Source organism: Salarias fasciatus, chromosome 19 (genome assembly GCF_902148845.1).
Source record: "Salarias fasciatus chromosome 19, fSalaFa1.1, whole genome shotgun sequence".
NCBI lineage: Eukaryota > Metazoa > Chordata > Actinopteri > Blenniiformes > Blenniidae > Salarias > Salarias fasciatus.
Window position 1 is genome coordinate 18,883,788 of NC_043763.1, and position 18,089 is coordinate 18,901,876.

Below are 18,089 nucleotides of genomic sequence, written 5' to 3' on the forward strand. Positions count from 1 at the left end.
TTTTCTATTGATCTGGGGGGGCATTGAGGGGAAGGGAAGCGGAGGGGTTTGGGGGGGGGCAGCGCAGGTGGCAGCGATGAAAGAGCGCAGAAGAGGAGAGAGAACGAGCGGATGCTTGAAGGAAACTGGAAAGATAAAGACAGCTAGAGGCATTTCAGGGTTCCCAACTATCAATAAGCTCCTTTAACAGTGGTGGACTTATTCGTGAGGGGGGGCTTTGCTGATATATGCACTAGGACTGTTCTGAATGGAGGTTGATGCGTGTCGATGGTTCACCGCGAAATGCAATTACTGATCTGAAAACTGATGGCATTCAGTTGAGTTTTCGAATCGGGGTAAAAGCTCTTAACTTTTCCCCCTCTGAAGAGCTTGAAGTGCAGGAGGTGAAATCAGCCAGCGCTACCCGGAGGTTTCCAGATCTGCGTGGCGCATGCTACTGCACTTGAGAAGCCAACATTTGAAATGCCTCTCTCCCTCTTACTCAGGTGTCTGAGGTAATATTTGGAGTTTGTGGTCACACTGGGTCTCGCTGTTCGCTCCTGCAAAGCTGCAGTAGGCTGGCTAGCTGCTGGAGGTCATTCAAAGAAGAGAAATCAGCACGAACTGAAATTCTTTCAATGTCATTCCAACACGAATGGGACAAAAATGTGCTTTTGATTTCTTGTATTGATGGAGGGAACTGCTTTGAAGGAATATTGACGTCACCCCGACTTTATTTTGGGATCCAAATTTGCATGGGGCTTTAAGGCTGCTTGGTGCAGGCTGTCGCATTAACATCTCTCCAACTTCAAAATGCAATCTGAGTTGTTTGAGGTTTTCTTTTGTTGCCTCTTCTGTGAACTGCTGGTTTGCTATATCCTCTCTGATATGACATCTGTGAAAATTGTTGGGAGGGATTTGCCTTCAGCGACTTCAGCTTTCAGCTCAACAGAAAGTTCTTCTTAAAGGTCTATTGTGGAAGATTTAGGAGGTTTTTTTAATCAAAAGGGGGACAGATTTAGTGGTGGCATCATCATTTGTGATAAATTTGGGTTTTCTGCATCTTTGAATCAACAGTTTGTGTAAACAGTGTGTGGATAGACATTGCTGAACCCTACAATTTTGCTGATATATGTATTGTTTTTCTTTTTTGCAGTAGCTCACAATAGACACAGTTGCTAAAGACATTTCTCTTTGTTGAAAAAGGTGGGAGGACCAGTCTTTATTTGATTGCAATTTTCTACCGGACCACTAGATGCCACTAGATTTTTGCAACAGTCAGTACATCTCAACGATTTCTGTGTACCATGCGGCAGGGTAGAAGTTAACAACTAACTACTAAAACTACTGAAATACCAATTTATACCACAAAAGTAAAGAGTGTGTCAACTTACTGTTTCGTCACACCTCACCTAGAAGTACATTTGAGAGTAGCTGATGCTCTTTCATCGATAAATTATGCATGATTTTATCATGCAAGATAATTAAATCAGTGGTTTTTCATCTTGTGGTTGTCATAGTTAACTTAAGTCCGATTGTAGAAACAGTGTTTAACAACACAGTGCAAAGTCTTAGCCAACTGAGAAGCTTTTGGAAAACCAAATTGGCAAAATGCTTTTAAGAAATTAAAAGGTTCACATTTGGGTCTGCCCTAATTGACGCAGAGAACTTCTCAGAAATGAACAGTCGATTCATGACTCCCTACTTGGTGTAACATTGTTTGACCAGAGTGCATTATTTAACACAAGTGAATCTAATATTTGAATCAGTAGACGAAAATAAATGGTTTGCCACATTTTAGACAAGCTACTTGTCCTCTCAATCCTTTGTAAAGTGTTCTGCAGGCACTGTCGGATCTAAATCTAAGAGGCACTCAAGCAATTTTAAACCGCACTTCCATTAAAATGAGGGAATCACAGTAGGCAAATTAAAATTAAATGGATAAAATCAAAGCGGAAAAGGCCAAAATTTCTTTCTTCTTCTTTTTTCCTGTCCTAGTCTTGGGCAAAGTCCAAAAAAGCTTCCTTATTTAATAATTCTCTCAACAAAGCTTGACTGTTATTTCTGTAGACATTTCCTGCTTGTTAAATGCCAGTGCCTTTTCGAAACTCTGCTTCAGGATTGTGAAAAATCAGTCCTATTAGAGCAATGTTTTGAAACTTAAAAAAGCTACATTCAGAGCGTCAGGGGGTGGTATAAAATTTTTTCCACAAACAACAGTACTTTGTGCGGCATGTGTATTGTTTGCAGCGTTCCTTTAATTGAAATGGTAAAATATCTATTATTAGTTCATATTCTGATAATGAATAAGCCATTATGGATTAACTCTGATATACAGTCACACAATTTTTCGAGCTGTCATGCCTTAAAATCTTTTTTTTGTTTGTTTGTTTGTTTGCTTTGTTTTCCACAGTGAGGCGGCGATAATCACCAGACACAGCCAGAATGAGACAGGACGCTTTGACTGGATTCAGCCCTTCATCCACTGTACTTGCTCTTTCTGTCTCTCACTGTCTGACGGACTAACGCTCTGCTGGATAAAGATTTAATTGGCTCTGAACAGACAGCCTGAACAATAAACAAATACAGTCGCGTCGTGAAGAGAGTGGGCAAGAAGATGAGCTAAACACAGTTATCTCCTGGACATAAAACATGGACATATTTTATCGCTTGCCATGATGTTCTCCAAAATCTGGTTGGAATAGGGGAATTGTGGGATTGATATCCAGTTTTTCCATGGATTTTTTTTTTTTTTTTTTTTTTTTTTTTTTTTTAATGGATTTAAGGGATGTTTTTGAAGAAGTACCAGACTTTGATCACAAGTTTTTTGTCTCCTTTTATAAAAACTGAAGGAATATTTCTCTGAAAGTAATACTTTTTTTGATATGCCATGGCGATTTGAAAACTTTTTGCCAGGCATCCTGCACATTCTGAAGGTCACTTTGTGAGCATTTCTTTTTAGATTTAGCAAAATTAACGACTTCACAATTCATCCTTCAAACTTCAACCGGGCCTCCCACGAACCCCTCCCACCTTCAGCCATCCGACCAATCATGGGCAAGCCTCTTAGCCGTCCCGGATGTTTCAGGAAGAGCTCTTGCTGCCTGGAGAAACACGGAGCTGGAGACGGGGGAGTGGGAGGCCGAGATGGGGGCGTGGAAGGGGGATACGGGGATGGCTACGTACCCCAACGGTCCATCTATGACACCATGTGCATCAATCAACAGATTGACAGCCACCACCACCATCATGGGGGAGGGTCTATAAGAAGAGACTTTGGAGGAGAGGGAAGCTTTAGTTACTCTGCAAGCGGCTCTCTCAGAGTCAGCAGACCTCCGCCTGACATGTTCGATCCGCCTCGCTCTTTAACACCAAACCCCTCCTTTGTGCGACGACTTGATGAGAGAGCCATTTATGATTCACTGAAGCTCGGGGGCCAGGATGCAGATGGTGGTGGCTGTCATTCGCCGGGACAATTTAACCGATCAGTTTCTCCCTCCGTGTCCTCGTTCTCAGCACCAGGAGTGTCTTCTTCCTCATCAAAGAAGCACCACCATCACCACCACCATCACCATGGAGACAGCACAAAGAGCAGAGATAGTCGGCATTCCTGGAAAGTCTTGACACCTCCAAAGCACTTAGAATGTTTGGAGCTTACTACTTCTGAAATGATGGACAGAGGAGGGGGTTATCTAAACCCAGGGCATTACTCCACTCCTGGGGGTCAGTCCTCATCTCTTACCTCTCCCCTTATTTCACCTTTTTCTGGCTCACCTCTCTCTTCAGGTTACCACACGCCAGTATTCTTCTCCCCGGCCAAACCTCGCCCAAGTCAGACTCAGAGTTTACGTTGTTCCCCTCCCCATGTCATACAGCCAAGGCATTACTCCCAAACACAGAGCCTCAGGCTGTCCCCACCCCAAGAGCTTAGACGATCCCCCTACCGTGCCCCACTGGTCCAACTGTCTGCTCATGACCTTGAGCAAGACCTGAGGGAACGAGGAGGGGGATGGGGCCGCAGTGAGCGAGAAAGAGAGTGGGAGAGGGAGCGAGAAAGAGAGATGGAGCGAGGGTGGGCACAGCGAGAGTGGGAAAGGGAGAGAGAGAGGGGAAGGCTTGAGAGGGAGAGAGCAAGAGAAAGAGAGAGGAGGGAAACCTCTTTCGGAACATTTGGGTATGGACGACCAGTTCCTCTCCGCTCAGAGAGAGACTCCGTCTTTTTAGATTCTGACCAGGGTCTAGATACAACACCCTTGTTGTTGCCTCAGCCCTCCCCTTCACCCTCTCCCAATGCTGCCCCCAGAATGGGCACTGGAGCTGTGGGTAGGAACAGAGCTGGTTCAAAGGTGGGACCTGAAGGTGGAGGAGCGGGTATTGTACCAAAGTATGATAATGGCGGTGTGGGTTTGGTGTTAGTTGACAGTAAATCTGGTTGTGGACCAAGGTTAGTGAGTGAAGTTTCAGTTGGAAACATGTCAGAAGCTGAATACAGGGCTGGAATGCAAGAACACCATAGAACTGAAAGCTGGAACAAATATGACAATGGATCCAGGTCCAGCTTCAAAAATATGCCAGAAACAAGAATGGGCTCTCAAGTAAAAACAAGACCAGGTGGACGAGATTTGGAAGGAAAGGTGCAATCTGGTATGGAGATTCAAAATGTGCCTCAAGTTGTCAACAAAGAGGTGCAGAGGGGAGGGTCAAAGAGTGGGGAAAAACTTGGAAGGAGTGCAACAAAACCAGAATCTTTTGCTGAACCTATACCCCTAAATGTTAATGACTTTCAGAGTAGGGTTAGGCCTGTAGAACATGTTGAAATTGAAGATAGAGCTGGGCCAGGGATAAAGTCGGTGCTGGAGACAGATGTTGATGATAGGTCAAGGCATACGGACAAAAAGATTGAAGTAAAAGCTGAAGTTTTTGCCAAAGTTAATGATGACATTGGTCGTACTGCAGAATGTATAGTCGAAACAAAACCTGAGACAGATGTTAAGACTGCTCCAACATCTAAGCCTGAGGCAACATTAAAAGCTGAGGTTGACAGTGAGACAGACAGAACAAGCAAGAGTGAGCCAGTAGTTGTCAGTGAAGCTAAAAAGAGCACCGAGACTATGAATACTGCTCACATAACTGTTGTATCAGAAGATAAAATTGAGGTTATCCTGGCAGATCAAACTGAGAAGAAGCCATTGGACATTGACAAATCCAAATCCAGTCATGGAGAGAAAAGTTCAAGATCTCACAAATCCAAGTCATCCAAGTCTAGCTCCAGAACTCGACCTGGCACAGCCACAGGTCTACGGCCGGGAGTACTCAGTCCTAGACAGAACAGAGGGCTTAGAGACCTTGAACCAGCAAGCCCAGCTGAAGGCATTGAGTCTACTTGGCCTCGTAGGATCATGGTCAGGAAGAGGACTGTGCGGCAGGGTGGCGCTCTCCACAATCTCCCCATTCTTCCTCCACTCCCCTCTGTTCTTTCTGCTTTAGAGAAGAGACGTCCACTCGGCCACCTTCACCCCCGCTCTGGTCACTTCTCAGAAAATCCACTATCAAGTGTAGTGAATGTCACTAGTATTGTTGGAAGGTGCTCGCTCAAAGAGCCATCTCACGCAGAACCGGCACAGGGTTTGGTGGGCAGAGCTTCACTTAAGGAGCAAAACTTAGAGCACTGGAGGGTCAGTAGAGAGCAAGATGAGTCCAGGAGATCCAGGAGCAAAGAAAAGCAAGGAGAGCAGAGTAAGGAGAAGACTGAGAGGGAAGAGAAGAAGGGAAAGGAAGAGAAAAGAGAGAAGGAAAGGACAGAAATTGAAATTAAAATGGAGGATGAAGTGGGTAAGGAAAAGGCCTTGGTTAGTGTGGAGCCAGTGGAAGACATTCACCGAGAAAAGGTGCAAAAAAGGGTTGAAGTAAGAGTCCAGGACAGTGTGAACAAAATCAAGGAAATGAAGAAGGAGAGAACAGTGGAAATAATATATACAAATGTGGAGGACATCGGCATTAACATTGAAGATCATCTGCAAGAACAGCATGGACAAGACATGGAGGAAGTGGTGGCTAAATTGCCAAAAGATGAAGGTGACGTGGAGGGAGGAGAACTGGGGGAGGAGGGAGGCATGGAAAGTTGGGATGCTGTCCTTGACATGGTCAACACATTGTGGGATGATGATGGCTGGGAAAAAGGAGGGGCGGCAGGAGCCGGAGAGGGGGATGCAGATTCCCTCTCGGGCTCCCTGCAGCGCTGGCCCCTTCTCCGGCCACCGGTTGGGTTTGGAGGTTCACACCCTCCCTCCTCAGCAGCCTCAGAGCTCAGCCTGACGGAGTTGGAGCGCAGGGCCAGGGAGCTGGACTCTGACCTGGAACACCTAGACCTGTCTCAGCCCCACAGGGACACGCAGGATGGATACCCAGCTCTTCTGGAGCCACAGAGGGAACGAGCTGACATGTACCAAACCCACCCCGGACCACAGAGAGACAAAGCGCCTCTTCTTTCAGGTAGATACTTTGGTTTTTCTCTACTCCTGTTTCCATTATTATCAGTTATTTTATTCATCCACATGCTCTAATGCACTGCGTTTGAAGACCAATCAATACCTCTATTTCTGGGAAAAACTGAAAATAAGCCCCTTAAGGATGTCTCTGTGAACTGAATTGCACAATTTTCACTGAAAGCCTGGTTAGAAATTACAGACATAATGCAATCTATGTTATGGTCTCAGAAGAATGGGTCCTTACTTTCCCTATGCATCATAGTTGTTTGTTCAATGCCCAAAGTTTACACACGCACACACATACACACACACACACACACACACACAATCCTAGGTAGTGTTTATAGTTCAGTCCCTGGAAATCAATTTCAGGCAATCTTTTTTTCACAGTAGAAAAATATAAGGCCACAGACTTTCTTCATTTTGCATTTTCTGTCCAAAAAGGTTTTGTTTAATTAACTTGGAGACCTTGCAGCGTATCGGAGTCAGCACAAAGACGACCTTTGTGGCTGCCCTCCCAGCAAGTGTGAGATAAATTAAAAGTTGGGACTGCACTTTCTTTTTTTTGGTTTGTTTTGCAACTTCTTTTGGGATTATTCTCATAAGTAAATAACCATGTGTTGATTTACCAGAACAAATGTTGCGATTATGCCTATTTCAGCAAAACAATGAAAACGATTTGCTTTGCTGGATGAGTTTTTACTGCCAAATGATCTGCGTAAGTCTGATAATATAATAGCTTAGTTTGATTCACTTTAAAACTTTGTGAAGCATTACCACAGAAACATCAGTACAGCTTTATTTCTGAATTATGTTTTAATGGTTGAAGTGAATTTCAGTGTTTCTTTTTCTAGCTCTCATTTTGCTGTATGATCTTACATATATATCTATGTATCTTTCTCGGTATGCACATTTGTAGATATAGATTTCGTTATATGTTACATTTAAAAATCTTAGCCATCAAAAGTAGATCAGTTAAAAAATAGTGCTTTGCTTCCATTTGAAGTAACAAACTTCAAATTTCAGTTACTAAATACAATTTTTGTTTCCAGGTGTTACATTTATTTCTTTGTGTAACCAGTCAAAATATCCACCACGTTTTTGCCATCATGACTCTCAACAGCTCAGCGACTTTGCTCTTTATCGCTTGGCTGTGAGGACGACTGTGAAGTATTTTGTGCATTCGCGGACCACAATAGGTAGTGGCGGTGAATTAGTGCCAGCAAAGTGCAACTGCTCGTTAATTAATGAGTCACCAGGCATAGACATTGTTTTTCTGTTTTTCCTCATTGACATGAGGGCCTGCATGAGGACTGAAATGGTAAGAAGGCAGGGAAAAACCTTTGCGTGGAACACTGAAAATTGAATACTTAAAAAAAAGTGTTTTGCCACTTTTCAAATTGTTTTCACATGGTACTATATAATAGTAACTATTTACACCACATGAACTGTTCTTCTGTTGGAAACTGTTGCCAGATTCATTAGTATTATTTAGCCTGCCATCATATAGCACCCATCCATCGTAATTTGACACCAGCCTCTCCAACTTTTTAATATTCTGCTTGTAAAGACAGATGCAACAAGCTAATGTTAGCTTGTTGCATAATGAGTGTTCCTCTTATTTTTTTTCTTGTATTTTTGCTATATTTTTTAATACTCCATGATAAGTTATGTCATTGGTTACAACGATCAATTCAGTAATGTTCTACAACAAAGCTGATCGCCATTTCATCACAGGGCAAACACAGAGAAACAAACAAGCAAACACACTCACGCACATAGTGAATTATAATCCAAGATAGTGTTTTGGGAATATTTAAGGAAGACAAGAATCCATAAACTCAAGGAGAACATGCAAACTTCACACAAAACAGGGTGTATTTAAAAAAAAATAAAAAATCTGTTTTTGTTGCATTCAGAGACTGACTCACAAGCAGCATGTTACATCAGTTAAACCCCCAGTTTTTCTTTCTCTTTTTTTCATCGTAATGATCAAGTTTGTTTTTGGTTCTCCCAAAAGCTCAGCTCTTCTAAATATAACTGTCAGTATATTATCTATTTTATTGCTCCCAGCTGTCTTGGCCTCTTGCTCAGTTTCATTCTGATTTGTGCTTAAATCTGTAATCATAAAAGGTCTGTGAAATACAGCATGAATTACATAAAACCCAGTTTTATGACCATTTCAGCAACGCCATAGCTCTTTCTTATACTTCATCGATAATCCTGAAATACACCGTTACGACTTGGCTCTAATGTTGAATCAATACCATTAAGTGTAATAAAGGCACGCATGCTTGGAAGCTGAAACACTAACGAGAAATGTATTTTACAGATCGGTATAGGCTGGTGGAATAGCTTCAAGTGTCCATAGGGTGGTTGAGAAAAGCACCAAACATCAGTGAATTCTGTGTAGCTCAGTCAGCAGACTCACGCTGAGCAGCTATTACAGTATGTACACATAGAATACGATAGTGGCTCATCACGGCAGGATCACAACCAGGTAACTGATGTGGATGTTTTCAAATGCTTTGTAAAACTGTAGCATTGCAGAGGGAATCTTTGCTGCAAGAAATATATAAAGTTTGTAGGAGAGGGGCCTGTTAGTCTTATTGCTTGTGAGCGTCGGTGTGAGCTGTTTTCCTCCATGTTCTATTTTCATCACGTAAAAGAAAAAAAAGCTTCCTCTGAGAAACCCCACGCTGACGTTGACCCACTGATTCCAAAGGCACCTTTAAAGATGGCAACGCATTCATTAAACGTGCTCCCTCCTTTTGTTCAGTGGTGCTGAATATGTGCTCTACTTTTCAGGAGTGGGCAGCAGATCCCAGGTGACTCTGGAGCTCAGCGCCATGGCTTCACCAGCCACAGACACAGACAAATCCCCCGCCGAATGGTCAACCAGGTCGACTGGGACCTCCACTGTCGGTACTAGGTAAGTCAAGGAGACACACATTGTGTGTAAAAACACTTAATACATGACCACGGTGATATAAATCTTGGTCACTGTGCTTTGCAAAAAGGTGAAGAAGCTGAGATTGGCTTTAATCAATATATAACAAAACTAATCAAAATCTCTTTTGGTATCGCAAATTACCTGAATATTATTCTATACTGGCAAAAGCTGAGCTAAAATGAAGTCAATCTTTTAAAATGCAGTGACATTCACTGACATGTCAGGCCTTTTTGGTGTATTTTGTCATTTTTGATGACAACATCTGCATGTTCTGACTCAATTCGGTGGGTGCCAGAGTCACCTCATCTTTCACAGCTGATGAATTCACTCACATATAATGTCTGCATGTTTTTATTTCATCCCTCATTTTTCCTTCTTTTCTATATTTTTGATGTATACTCGCAGAGCAATGAAATGTATCAGCACCCGATTTTGACTTGCGGCTGTGCACCGTGCAGCATGGTGTCAAGAGTTCTCACAATTAGAAATATATTCATCATGTAAGTAAAAGCAACGTATGTGCACAAATCTGTCTTGAGACTGAGTGGTATGAATGATCAAAATGCTAGTGGCCCAACACGTGAGCCATGAGGCACACCACATCGTGGCAGGAGACATATGGTGCTCGCCTAGAATGTTTTTCCTACATTGTGTGCCTGGAAAAGATGAGTTCAACGTGTAAACTTGCCTCATGGCTGAAGTCTGTAGCTTGAGATCTGTTAGATTTCGGGTTTTGGCTTTCCTTCCAATTTCAAACTAAGTTTCAGTTTAGCATCAAATTTATGATTTGACAGAATTTAAGGTGAATGCTTTACATCTGTGTGCACATGTGAATGGTTGATTATTAGCCTGAAATACTGAAGGTGGTTTGACCTTTTACTTTTTACATTTGAGCAGCATCATTGTGAAAACAGACGTTCAGCTTTTCTCAGCTGACACGGGACTTAATGGTGAAAAATCATATTATTATATGCTTTAAGCCTAGTATATTCATATTTATCTATCTCTAAATGAAATTGACAGCTGTGAGTTGCATTACATTTTGGTCTTTTAGTCAGCATTTGATAACTGGATCGTTGTCATGTTATATTATGTATAGGAGTTACAGGTGTCAAGTGCACATTCGACATCACACAAATCAAATAAATAGCTCTGATTTGCACCGAGGTAACTGTGAATAAAGCACTTCTGAAGTGCTCCTCTCTGGATCTGTCAGCAAAGATCATGTTGAAGACCAAAACAAATTGCTGTGAATATGGAGATTATGACTGGCTAATGAATGTCAGAAACTAAGTGATGCCGCAACCTCTGTTAAATTGGAAAGCTAATGCACTTTAGCACAGATTTCGCAACACTTCTGTGCATGCCGTCTCGGGGTTGTGCGGTAAAAAAAAAAAAAAAAATCAATGGCCTTGATCTAAAAGAGTAGGTGATAACAAATTTGATGTCATCTTTGGGAACCAGTGGTTGACAGGCGACGGCATTAGGAGTCTCAGGAAACATATGGGTGAAGCAGTTATTTGATTGCCTTGTTTTTTCTTTCTTTTTTTCCCTTTAGCTCAACAAAAGAGGACAGCTCTCCAGACTCCAACCTAACGCTCGAGTCCGACTCCAGCGGCGTCTTCCTTTCCTTGTCCAATCAGAGCCAGGAAGAAGCTGGCTCTGATAGCGACCAGCCAATCAGTGGATCTGACCTAGGCAGTAGCAGCACGTCGCTGGAGAAAGACGGGGACGATGGAGGGCTGAAAGAGTGGGGGAGGGAGGAGAGTTCAGAGCTGCAGTGGTGTTACCCCTCGCTCCTCAACACATCCACCCAAGAAGACGTCGAAGATGTTGAAAAAGAGGAAGAGGCCCCTGAAACGATGGGGGGATATGAAGAGAAAGAACTGGAGGAAGATGGAAGAAAAGCTGGCAAGATAGGGAAGGTTTCAATCATCAAGACCCAACGAGAACATTCGGTCATCAGAGGATCCATGATTCCAATTTCCCAACAAAGTGAAGAAATACCTCCGAGGAAGAAAGTGACCCTAATGGGACTAGAATCCCCCCTCCCGCTGTCACCTACCAAACAACCAATCAAGCACTTTCTCGATCCCAGTCAGAAGCCAATCAGAACCTCAGGACTCGACTGTGGCGACCTGGATCCATTCGTCCAATCAGACAGTTTTGTTTACCTTGCCGTGTCTGCGAGGCCCGGCTCTAAAGGCGAACCCACCATGGCGACAAACATTCCCCCCCATGAGAACAAAAAGGTTACCGTACAGCAACATTCAGAAAGCACCAAGACCTATGTGGACCAACCAAACACGGAACAAGCGACCAAGCCAGCTTTCCTCGGCCCGCAGAAACCAGAAGAAGGAGACTTTCTGTGCACCGACAGCTTTGTCTACCTTGCTGCACCAGCCTGCCTCCTACTGGGCCCTGCAGGAAGCACATCCTACAGTGGAAAGTAAGCATTTCATTGTTTCAAAGTACCATTAACATGTTTTCCCTATAATTATCCATTCATTTAAACAGAAGTCCGTATTCTCAGCCAACTAAACTCCTGTACAATAAAAACAAGTGGATAACTTTAGCTTTAACTTTAAGTTTTCCTTTTAAATCTGAACTCCTCATTTCATCTTTAAGGATGAACTTTGCAACCTTTTGAATATCTGGTTATTTATCCCATTTGAAACACTGAGGGTGTTATTGTTTCTTTTGCTGAGATTCACATTTGGAACTAACTTGAAAATTACTTGCCAACACTCAGAATTCTTCATGGTGATGAAACATTTTGACAAATGTTCAGACAGATTTCAGAACTAATTTGTGCGAGCTCATTCTGTTGCAAACAGTAATGGACTGACCTTGTTCTGATTGTTATCATAAATTATTCATGAAAAATAAAACGTTTTTTTGGGGAACTGGCTTGAAAATTTCACAAAATACACACACAGGATTTGAGGGTCTTTATGCACATCCTCTCAACATTTCTACTTCCACCATCTGTTCATGGTGGAATGTGTTTTTTCTCACTCGAGCTGACAGAAATTATTTAGTTTTAGCTCCTTTGCAAATTGTCAAACTCTTACACAGTTACTGTATTTCCTGGAATGCTGGGAATAAATTCAAAACCTCCACTGGAGAGACGGTTGAATGGACTTGAGTAGAACAGCCTAAGAGGAGAGATCATCAAACCACAGAGGGAGTTAATTTGAGCTGTTTTGAATAAAGGGACTCCAGGAAATCTGTTTATTTATCAGTAAACCAGAAAGTCTTTGTTGTTCCAGATGAATAAAAAGCTCAGGTGAGGAAGGGAGGAGTTGGGAAATGTCAGATGCTTGAAGCAATGATTCGAGCACAACATTTGTTTAATTAACATACTATTAAATTAAAAATGAGAACTCTTGTTTTTAAGAGGACAAGCTTTGACAAGCGTGATCTCCTTCCCATCTCAACAGGAAACATTTGAAATTACAGTGCCAGTGTGGATCTAAATTCACTTTCTTTTCTTTTCAGTTCTAATAATGATTTCTAACATAAAGAACTTGTGTTCAATGTCACGTTTGATGTATTTTTTAGAGCTTTTAAGTTGTTGTTTGTCAAGCAGCTGGAAATGTGAGAAATATTATGTGGAAAATGCATAAAAAAATGAAAATAATAATTATTATTATGAATTATTATGAATTAACACATGGATGCAACACAAGACAATAGATTTGTACACTTTTCTACAAATGCAGATCTACTCAACAAGTTAACAGGCTGGGGAAGGTTGAATATCCAGTTCTCTCTTGTCACCTTTGGTCTTGACATGACACTAAAGAAATGCTCACTTTTGTTTCGTGTGTCATTCACCAACATGATTTCTCAGAAAGATCTGAATTTGCTGCCATGCCAAAATAAGTTGAAGTTTCTAAAAAGAAATCAGTCAGATTGTGACTGTCTGTTGAGTTGCATTATAAAACTCAAAAACCACAATGCTCCCCTGCAATGATCTAAATGTTTTCCCCCCTGATTTTTCCAGGGAATCTGATTCAGAGAGTTCAGGCTCTGGACCAGTCGACGTGTCAGTGCTGGGCTGTGGATCCGTGGCCGGGGACAGCGACTGGGACTCAGATCTGTCAGACTCTGATCCCAGATCTTCCAGGATCTCGGCTTCTGGCACCAAGTCGTCCGGCGTGGCACGACCCAAGCGTCTGCCCACCGAACCCGACTGGGACTTGTTTGGAGAGGCCACCGAACCCGAAGTGCTGAGCGATCTCTTCACGGAACAGGACAGGAACAACAACGGCTCAGCTGGAAAGGTCACCGAGGTTTCCACCAGCATGGCAGCCGCGCCGAGTCAGCCTGCCACTTCGCCCACCAAGACGACAGCGTTAGTGGAGCAGCTGTCAACGACCAAGAAGGTAACCTGGCAGTTCAAGCCGGCCCAGAGGTCAGTCTGCACCGGCAGCAGAAAAGAAAAGGACAGGGAGTTAATGTCGTCCGCATCGGTAAGGCTCTCAGAACTGGAAAGCGGCGAGATTTATGGACCCTCCCCGTCATCTTCCTCCTCATCATCACCCTCATCGTCATCCTCGGGGTGATTTGTGACAGAAAAGGTTGTTAAACCCTGGAGGAGAGACCTGTCCAGCGCCGGTTGCAGAACGCCTGGAAGGTAGAAAAGCTCTTTAACTTGAACAGTTGTTACCTGTAAATTTTGAATTTTCCATTTTAGCTGCTGCCATTGCCTTTGACGTCGTGAAGGCTGCATCAAAGACTCCTAAACTGTTGTGTTCTCTTAGAGTAGTCAACACAATCTGGAATATAATCACTGTAAGGTTGAGAGAGACGGAGAGACTCAGGCTTAACAGAAAAAAACAAGCAAAAAAAAAAAAAAAAACATTATCCCAAATGACTTTCAACAATAGTTTTATTGTTAAAGACATGGTGGGTTCATTTGATAAAGGATTACTCGATCTAAATAATAATAATTATAGATTTTTTTTTTTTAGTGTTGAATGTACTGTACCAGAAATATACAATTCCAAGAAAAATAATCCATCCAAATCGAATTAGGCATATCATTGTCTTTTATTACCATATTTGGAATCCAGTTAGAAAAATGCCAGATAATATATACCAAGGATTCTTTGGAAATTAATTTCTCCCAGCATTAAACTCCTCTTGTTTACCCACTTGATACCAAGGTCGTCCTCATGTGAAAAATGACCAAGCACTTTATTAGAATTAGGTTACAGAAACGTCTTAATTAACATAAAACACAGAGGAAAAGGGACAGTGCTCACGTTTTCCAGACAATGCTTGTTGCTCCTGGCATACTTGCAAATTCAAGTATTTAGACTCATCTGTACATAAACTGTCATTGCAAGAGCCCACAGAAATTGTAACAGCGATTAAGAAGGTGAATAAAGCACAGTGAGATGGATGGATTATGTCTGTAACAAGACAGTTTCTTTTTTAAAACCAACTGTAATATATAATTGTAAACCTTACCGACTAGTTTAATGTGTAAAATGAATCAAAAAGTTATAGGAAACACATCCATTCCTCACATGTAATTTGCTCCTTCGTTATCAGAGCGAAATCCACTAAATTAACTTTAGTAGTTTTTTGTTAAATGCCGGACTTCCAAACGTGCTTCACGAGGAATGTATCAATGCAAATAGCTGTTTGGGATCCTGAGGCAATAAATAGCATTTGCTGGCGTGTGCTAGTTACAGATTTTTACATTGAGGACTATAGGAAGTCCTTACATGTAGCCAGCAGCTGTTGCAACTGTTACTCTTGAGGTTTAGCATCATCCCATACTTAGTAATTTCTAATATTATCCACTATGTTATCTTTGAATTATACACTCCTTTCCAAATATGTATGTTTTGATGAAAACAAACCCACAACACTGGAACAAAATTGTTGCTTTAATTAGAGAGGAAAACAGAACCGGACCTTTCCTGTCATTTAAGCATGAGGATGTAATAATACTGCACCACTCAAGCGGACTTTTTAAAACTTGCTGGGGTTGTACAATGTGTTTTATAACCACACCCGAGTTTACAGCGTATTAAACAGTTTGTCAATAATATATTTTAAACACTGAGATAATTATTGAGAGGAATATATATGTAATGAAGTGTGCAAAGATGGACTACTAACGAAAGGATTTAATAACAACATTTAATTTAAATGTTTTATTTATCAATTAGATTGAAATTGTGAATGTTATAATTGAGCAATATGCTTACAGATCCATGCTATATTCTATGTTTCATGTGTGGAAAGTGTTGAAATGTATAATAATAATTATAACGGCTGATTTTTATTTAATTTATACAGCCAGATTATAATTGTAAGTGCACTCATTCCGGAGGTTTTATGCGTAACATTTTTTAATCATCAGGTAGTTCGGTTTTAAGTGCCATGAACAGCAAGACCCTGAACGAGATAATTGTTTCTCGAAATAGAGCCTCCTTCCTGGTAATCCTCCTCCTGTCTGTCCTTGCCACTCGGGCATCTTTGGCTTTACTGAAGAGGATAAACAACGTTGGAGGCAATTTTGGTCTTGTTTGCCTCTCGCTCTTTCCCACCATTTGTCACATTGAGAAAATGAGACAGTTTCGCTCTTGTTTGCACTGCGAGTAAAGCCGTCCTCAAAGATCTCCCTTCCAATCCCAGCCGGCGACGCAAAGAGCAGCGCGGAGGCCGGTCGGGCCGCCACTCATCCCAGCAGTGGTCTTGCTGTCGAATAATTACACTAATGTCTCTCAATGGATGTGGAAACCGATGGTGAAAAATGATACATGTAGCACCTTCAGGAGAGTGCAGTCAGTGCAATGGGATTTGTTACAAATGTGACAAAGCCAAGGTGAGTGTGACGAATTCCCCATGCAGGTATGAGGTGGCTGAGACAAGGTTGCGTGGGAAGTCATGATCTGACATCCAAATTGCTTCCTAAGCGGGTTTAATCGTACTTGAATTTCAAATTGGGCAGAAAGTGCAAACTGCTAGATCAGTCGGGGGGCTGTGTTCACACTGGTGAATAATGAACCAAAGCAGGGGAAAGAAAAGACGCCGCTTCAGTCAGGTCTTCTTTGCACCTTTGGCCGTGATTTTGAGCATGAGGGGGATGCTCGCCATTGGGTGGAACTTGGAGTTCAAGGTCTTTCCTGAGAACACTTTAACACATTGGTGGAAGCTTGGATTGAACTGCCGACACTGTTTTTTTTTTTTTTTTTGAGCCTCAAGCCTCGTGGGCTATGTGCACTTGTGAATTTTTAGCAGCTAAGAAGTCACAACCATCAGTTCTCTCACCCGTCCGCTGCTTAGTCCCTTCGAACGTCTTTGGCCCAGACCAGACTCCCAGTCAGTCCCGCCATGGAGGAAAACCAGACAAGTCCAGAATTTATTTTGATAAACACCAACCCTGCCAGGTGTGAGCGCAGCCCACAGATGTTATTGCTGTTTGTTTGAAGGGGAACCTCCACTATTTACACATTTAGACCCTTTTTTGATACTTTCAATGATACTAATTCATAGGAATGTAAAATGAAAAATACATTTATGCTTTAAGAAATCAAAAAAAAAAAAAGTTTCATTCAACAGTGGTTAACATCACGGTGAATTTTAGATAGTAGTTGCAGTGGTCTGGATCCATTTCCTTTATCCTAACAGCAATATAAACATGCTTGTTTATGCAATTTATGCTGACAACCACCACAAATGTTTCAGCTGTGGTGAAGTAAACAAATGAAATGTATCAGGACTGTGATGAAGGAAACGCTGTGAGTCTTTGGGAACTTACAGTCATTCCCAAGTCTTTTTCCACTCTATTCTCACTTTCATAACTCTAGAAAAGCTGTGATGAGTCAGTTACCTTGCAACTTCCATGAAAAAGTCAGTATTTTTTTTTTGGTCTACTCTGTCCAGTGTGTGACGATTTCAAAATAAAAGCACCTGCAGACAAAGAGCAAATCGATGTTGATAATTATAGAATTAAAACATGTGCTGTGTTTTTCAGTATTTTCCAGCAGAGGACAATAACAACATTCAGGCCTAGAAGTCTTAATAGCTGGGGTTCCTTTCAGAGTGGGAGCGGCGGAGCTGTTAATCTGTTGTGCGGACGCTGCAGCCATATTTATTGATTGTAATTGTGGAGACGAGACTGAGTCGATTGTTGTTTTTGTACGTGAAATGAAAACTGTTGCCTTGTGCGGCTTTTACTGCCAATCTGAACACTGGATTGCTTCGCCAGACTTTTTTGTTGTTGATGACGATGATGAAGATGATGACGCGCTGTGCGGACCGACAGGATTTGGGAGAGCCTTAAATGCACCTGTCAGGATTCAGTGATGGATTTCTCTCCTTTGCTTTCGAAGCACAGATTTAAAAGCACATCCACTGAGGCATTAAGTGTTTCATTAGCATATCTCTATTTTTAAAGCAGCGAGTCTTTGTTTCTGACTGTCTGAATGTTAATCAGTGGAGAACCGATCGCTGATCAAGGTTGACTGACTTGCGATTCTTTCTCCCTGTCAGAATGCGTCGCATTCATGTTGTTTGATATTGCTGTGACTCGATACAGCTCCACGTCCCTGAGAAACGGATAATTTCAACACACTTTCAGATTTGAGCACAGCTGAATTAGTCTGAAAAATGCTGATGGGCATCCGCTGACCTCCCCTGAC

At 42.0% G+C, this 18,089-nt stretch overlaps 1 protein-coding gene across 1 annotated transcript; it reads left to right on the plus strand.

The window, feature by feature from the left end:
• Positions 1 to 5,795: 5,795 nt before the first annotated feature.
• Positions 5,796 to 13,991, plus strand: LOC115407154 (uncharacterized). The gene is made up of 4 exons (XM_030117516.1): positions 5,796 to 6,471; positions 9,276 to 9,399; positions 10,979 to 11,869; positions 13,430 to 13,991. Exons 1-4 carry the CDS (start codon positions 5,796 to 5,798, stop codon positions 13,989 to 13,991), a joined length of 2,253 nt encoding a protein of 750 aa, XP_029973376.1.
• The last annotated feature ends 4,098 nt before the right edge of the window (positions 13,992 to 18,089 follow it).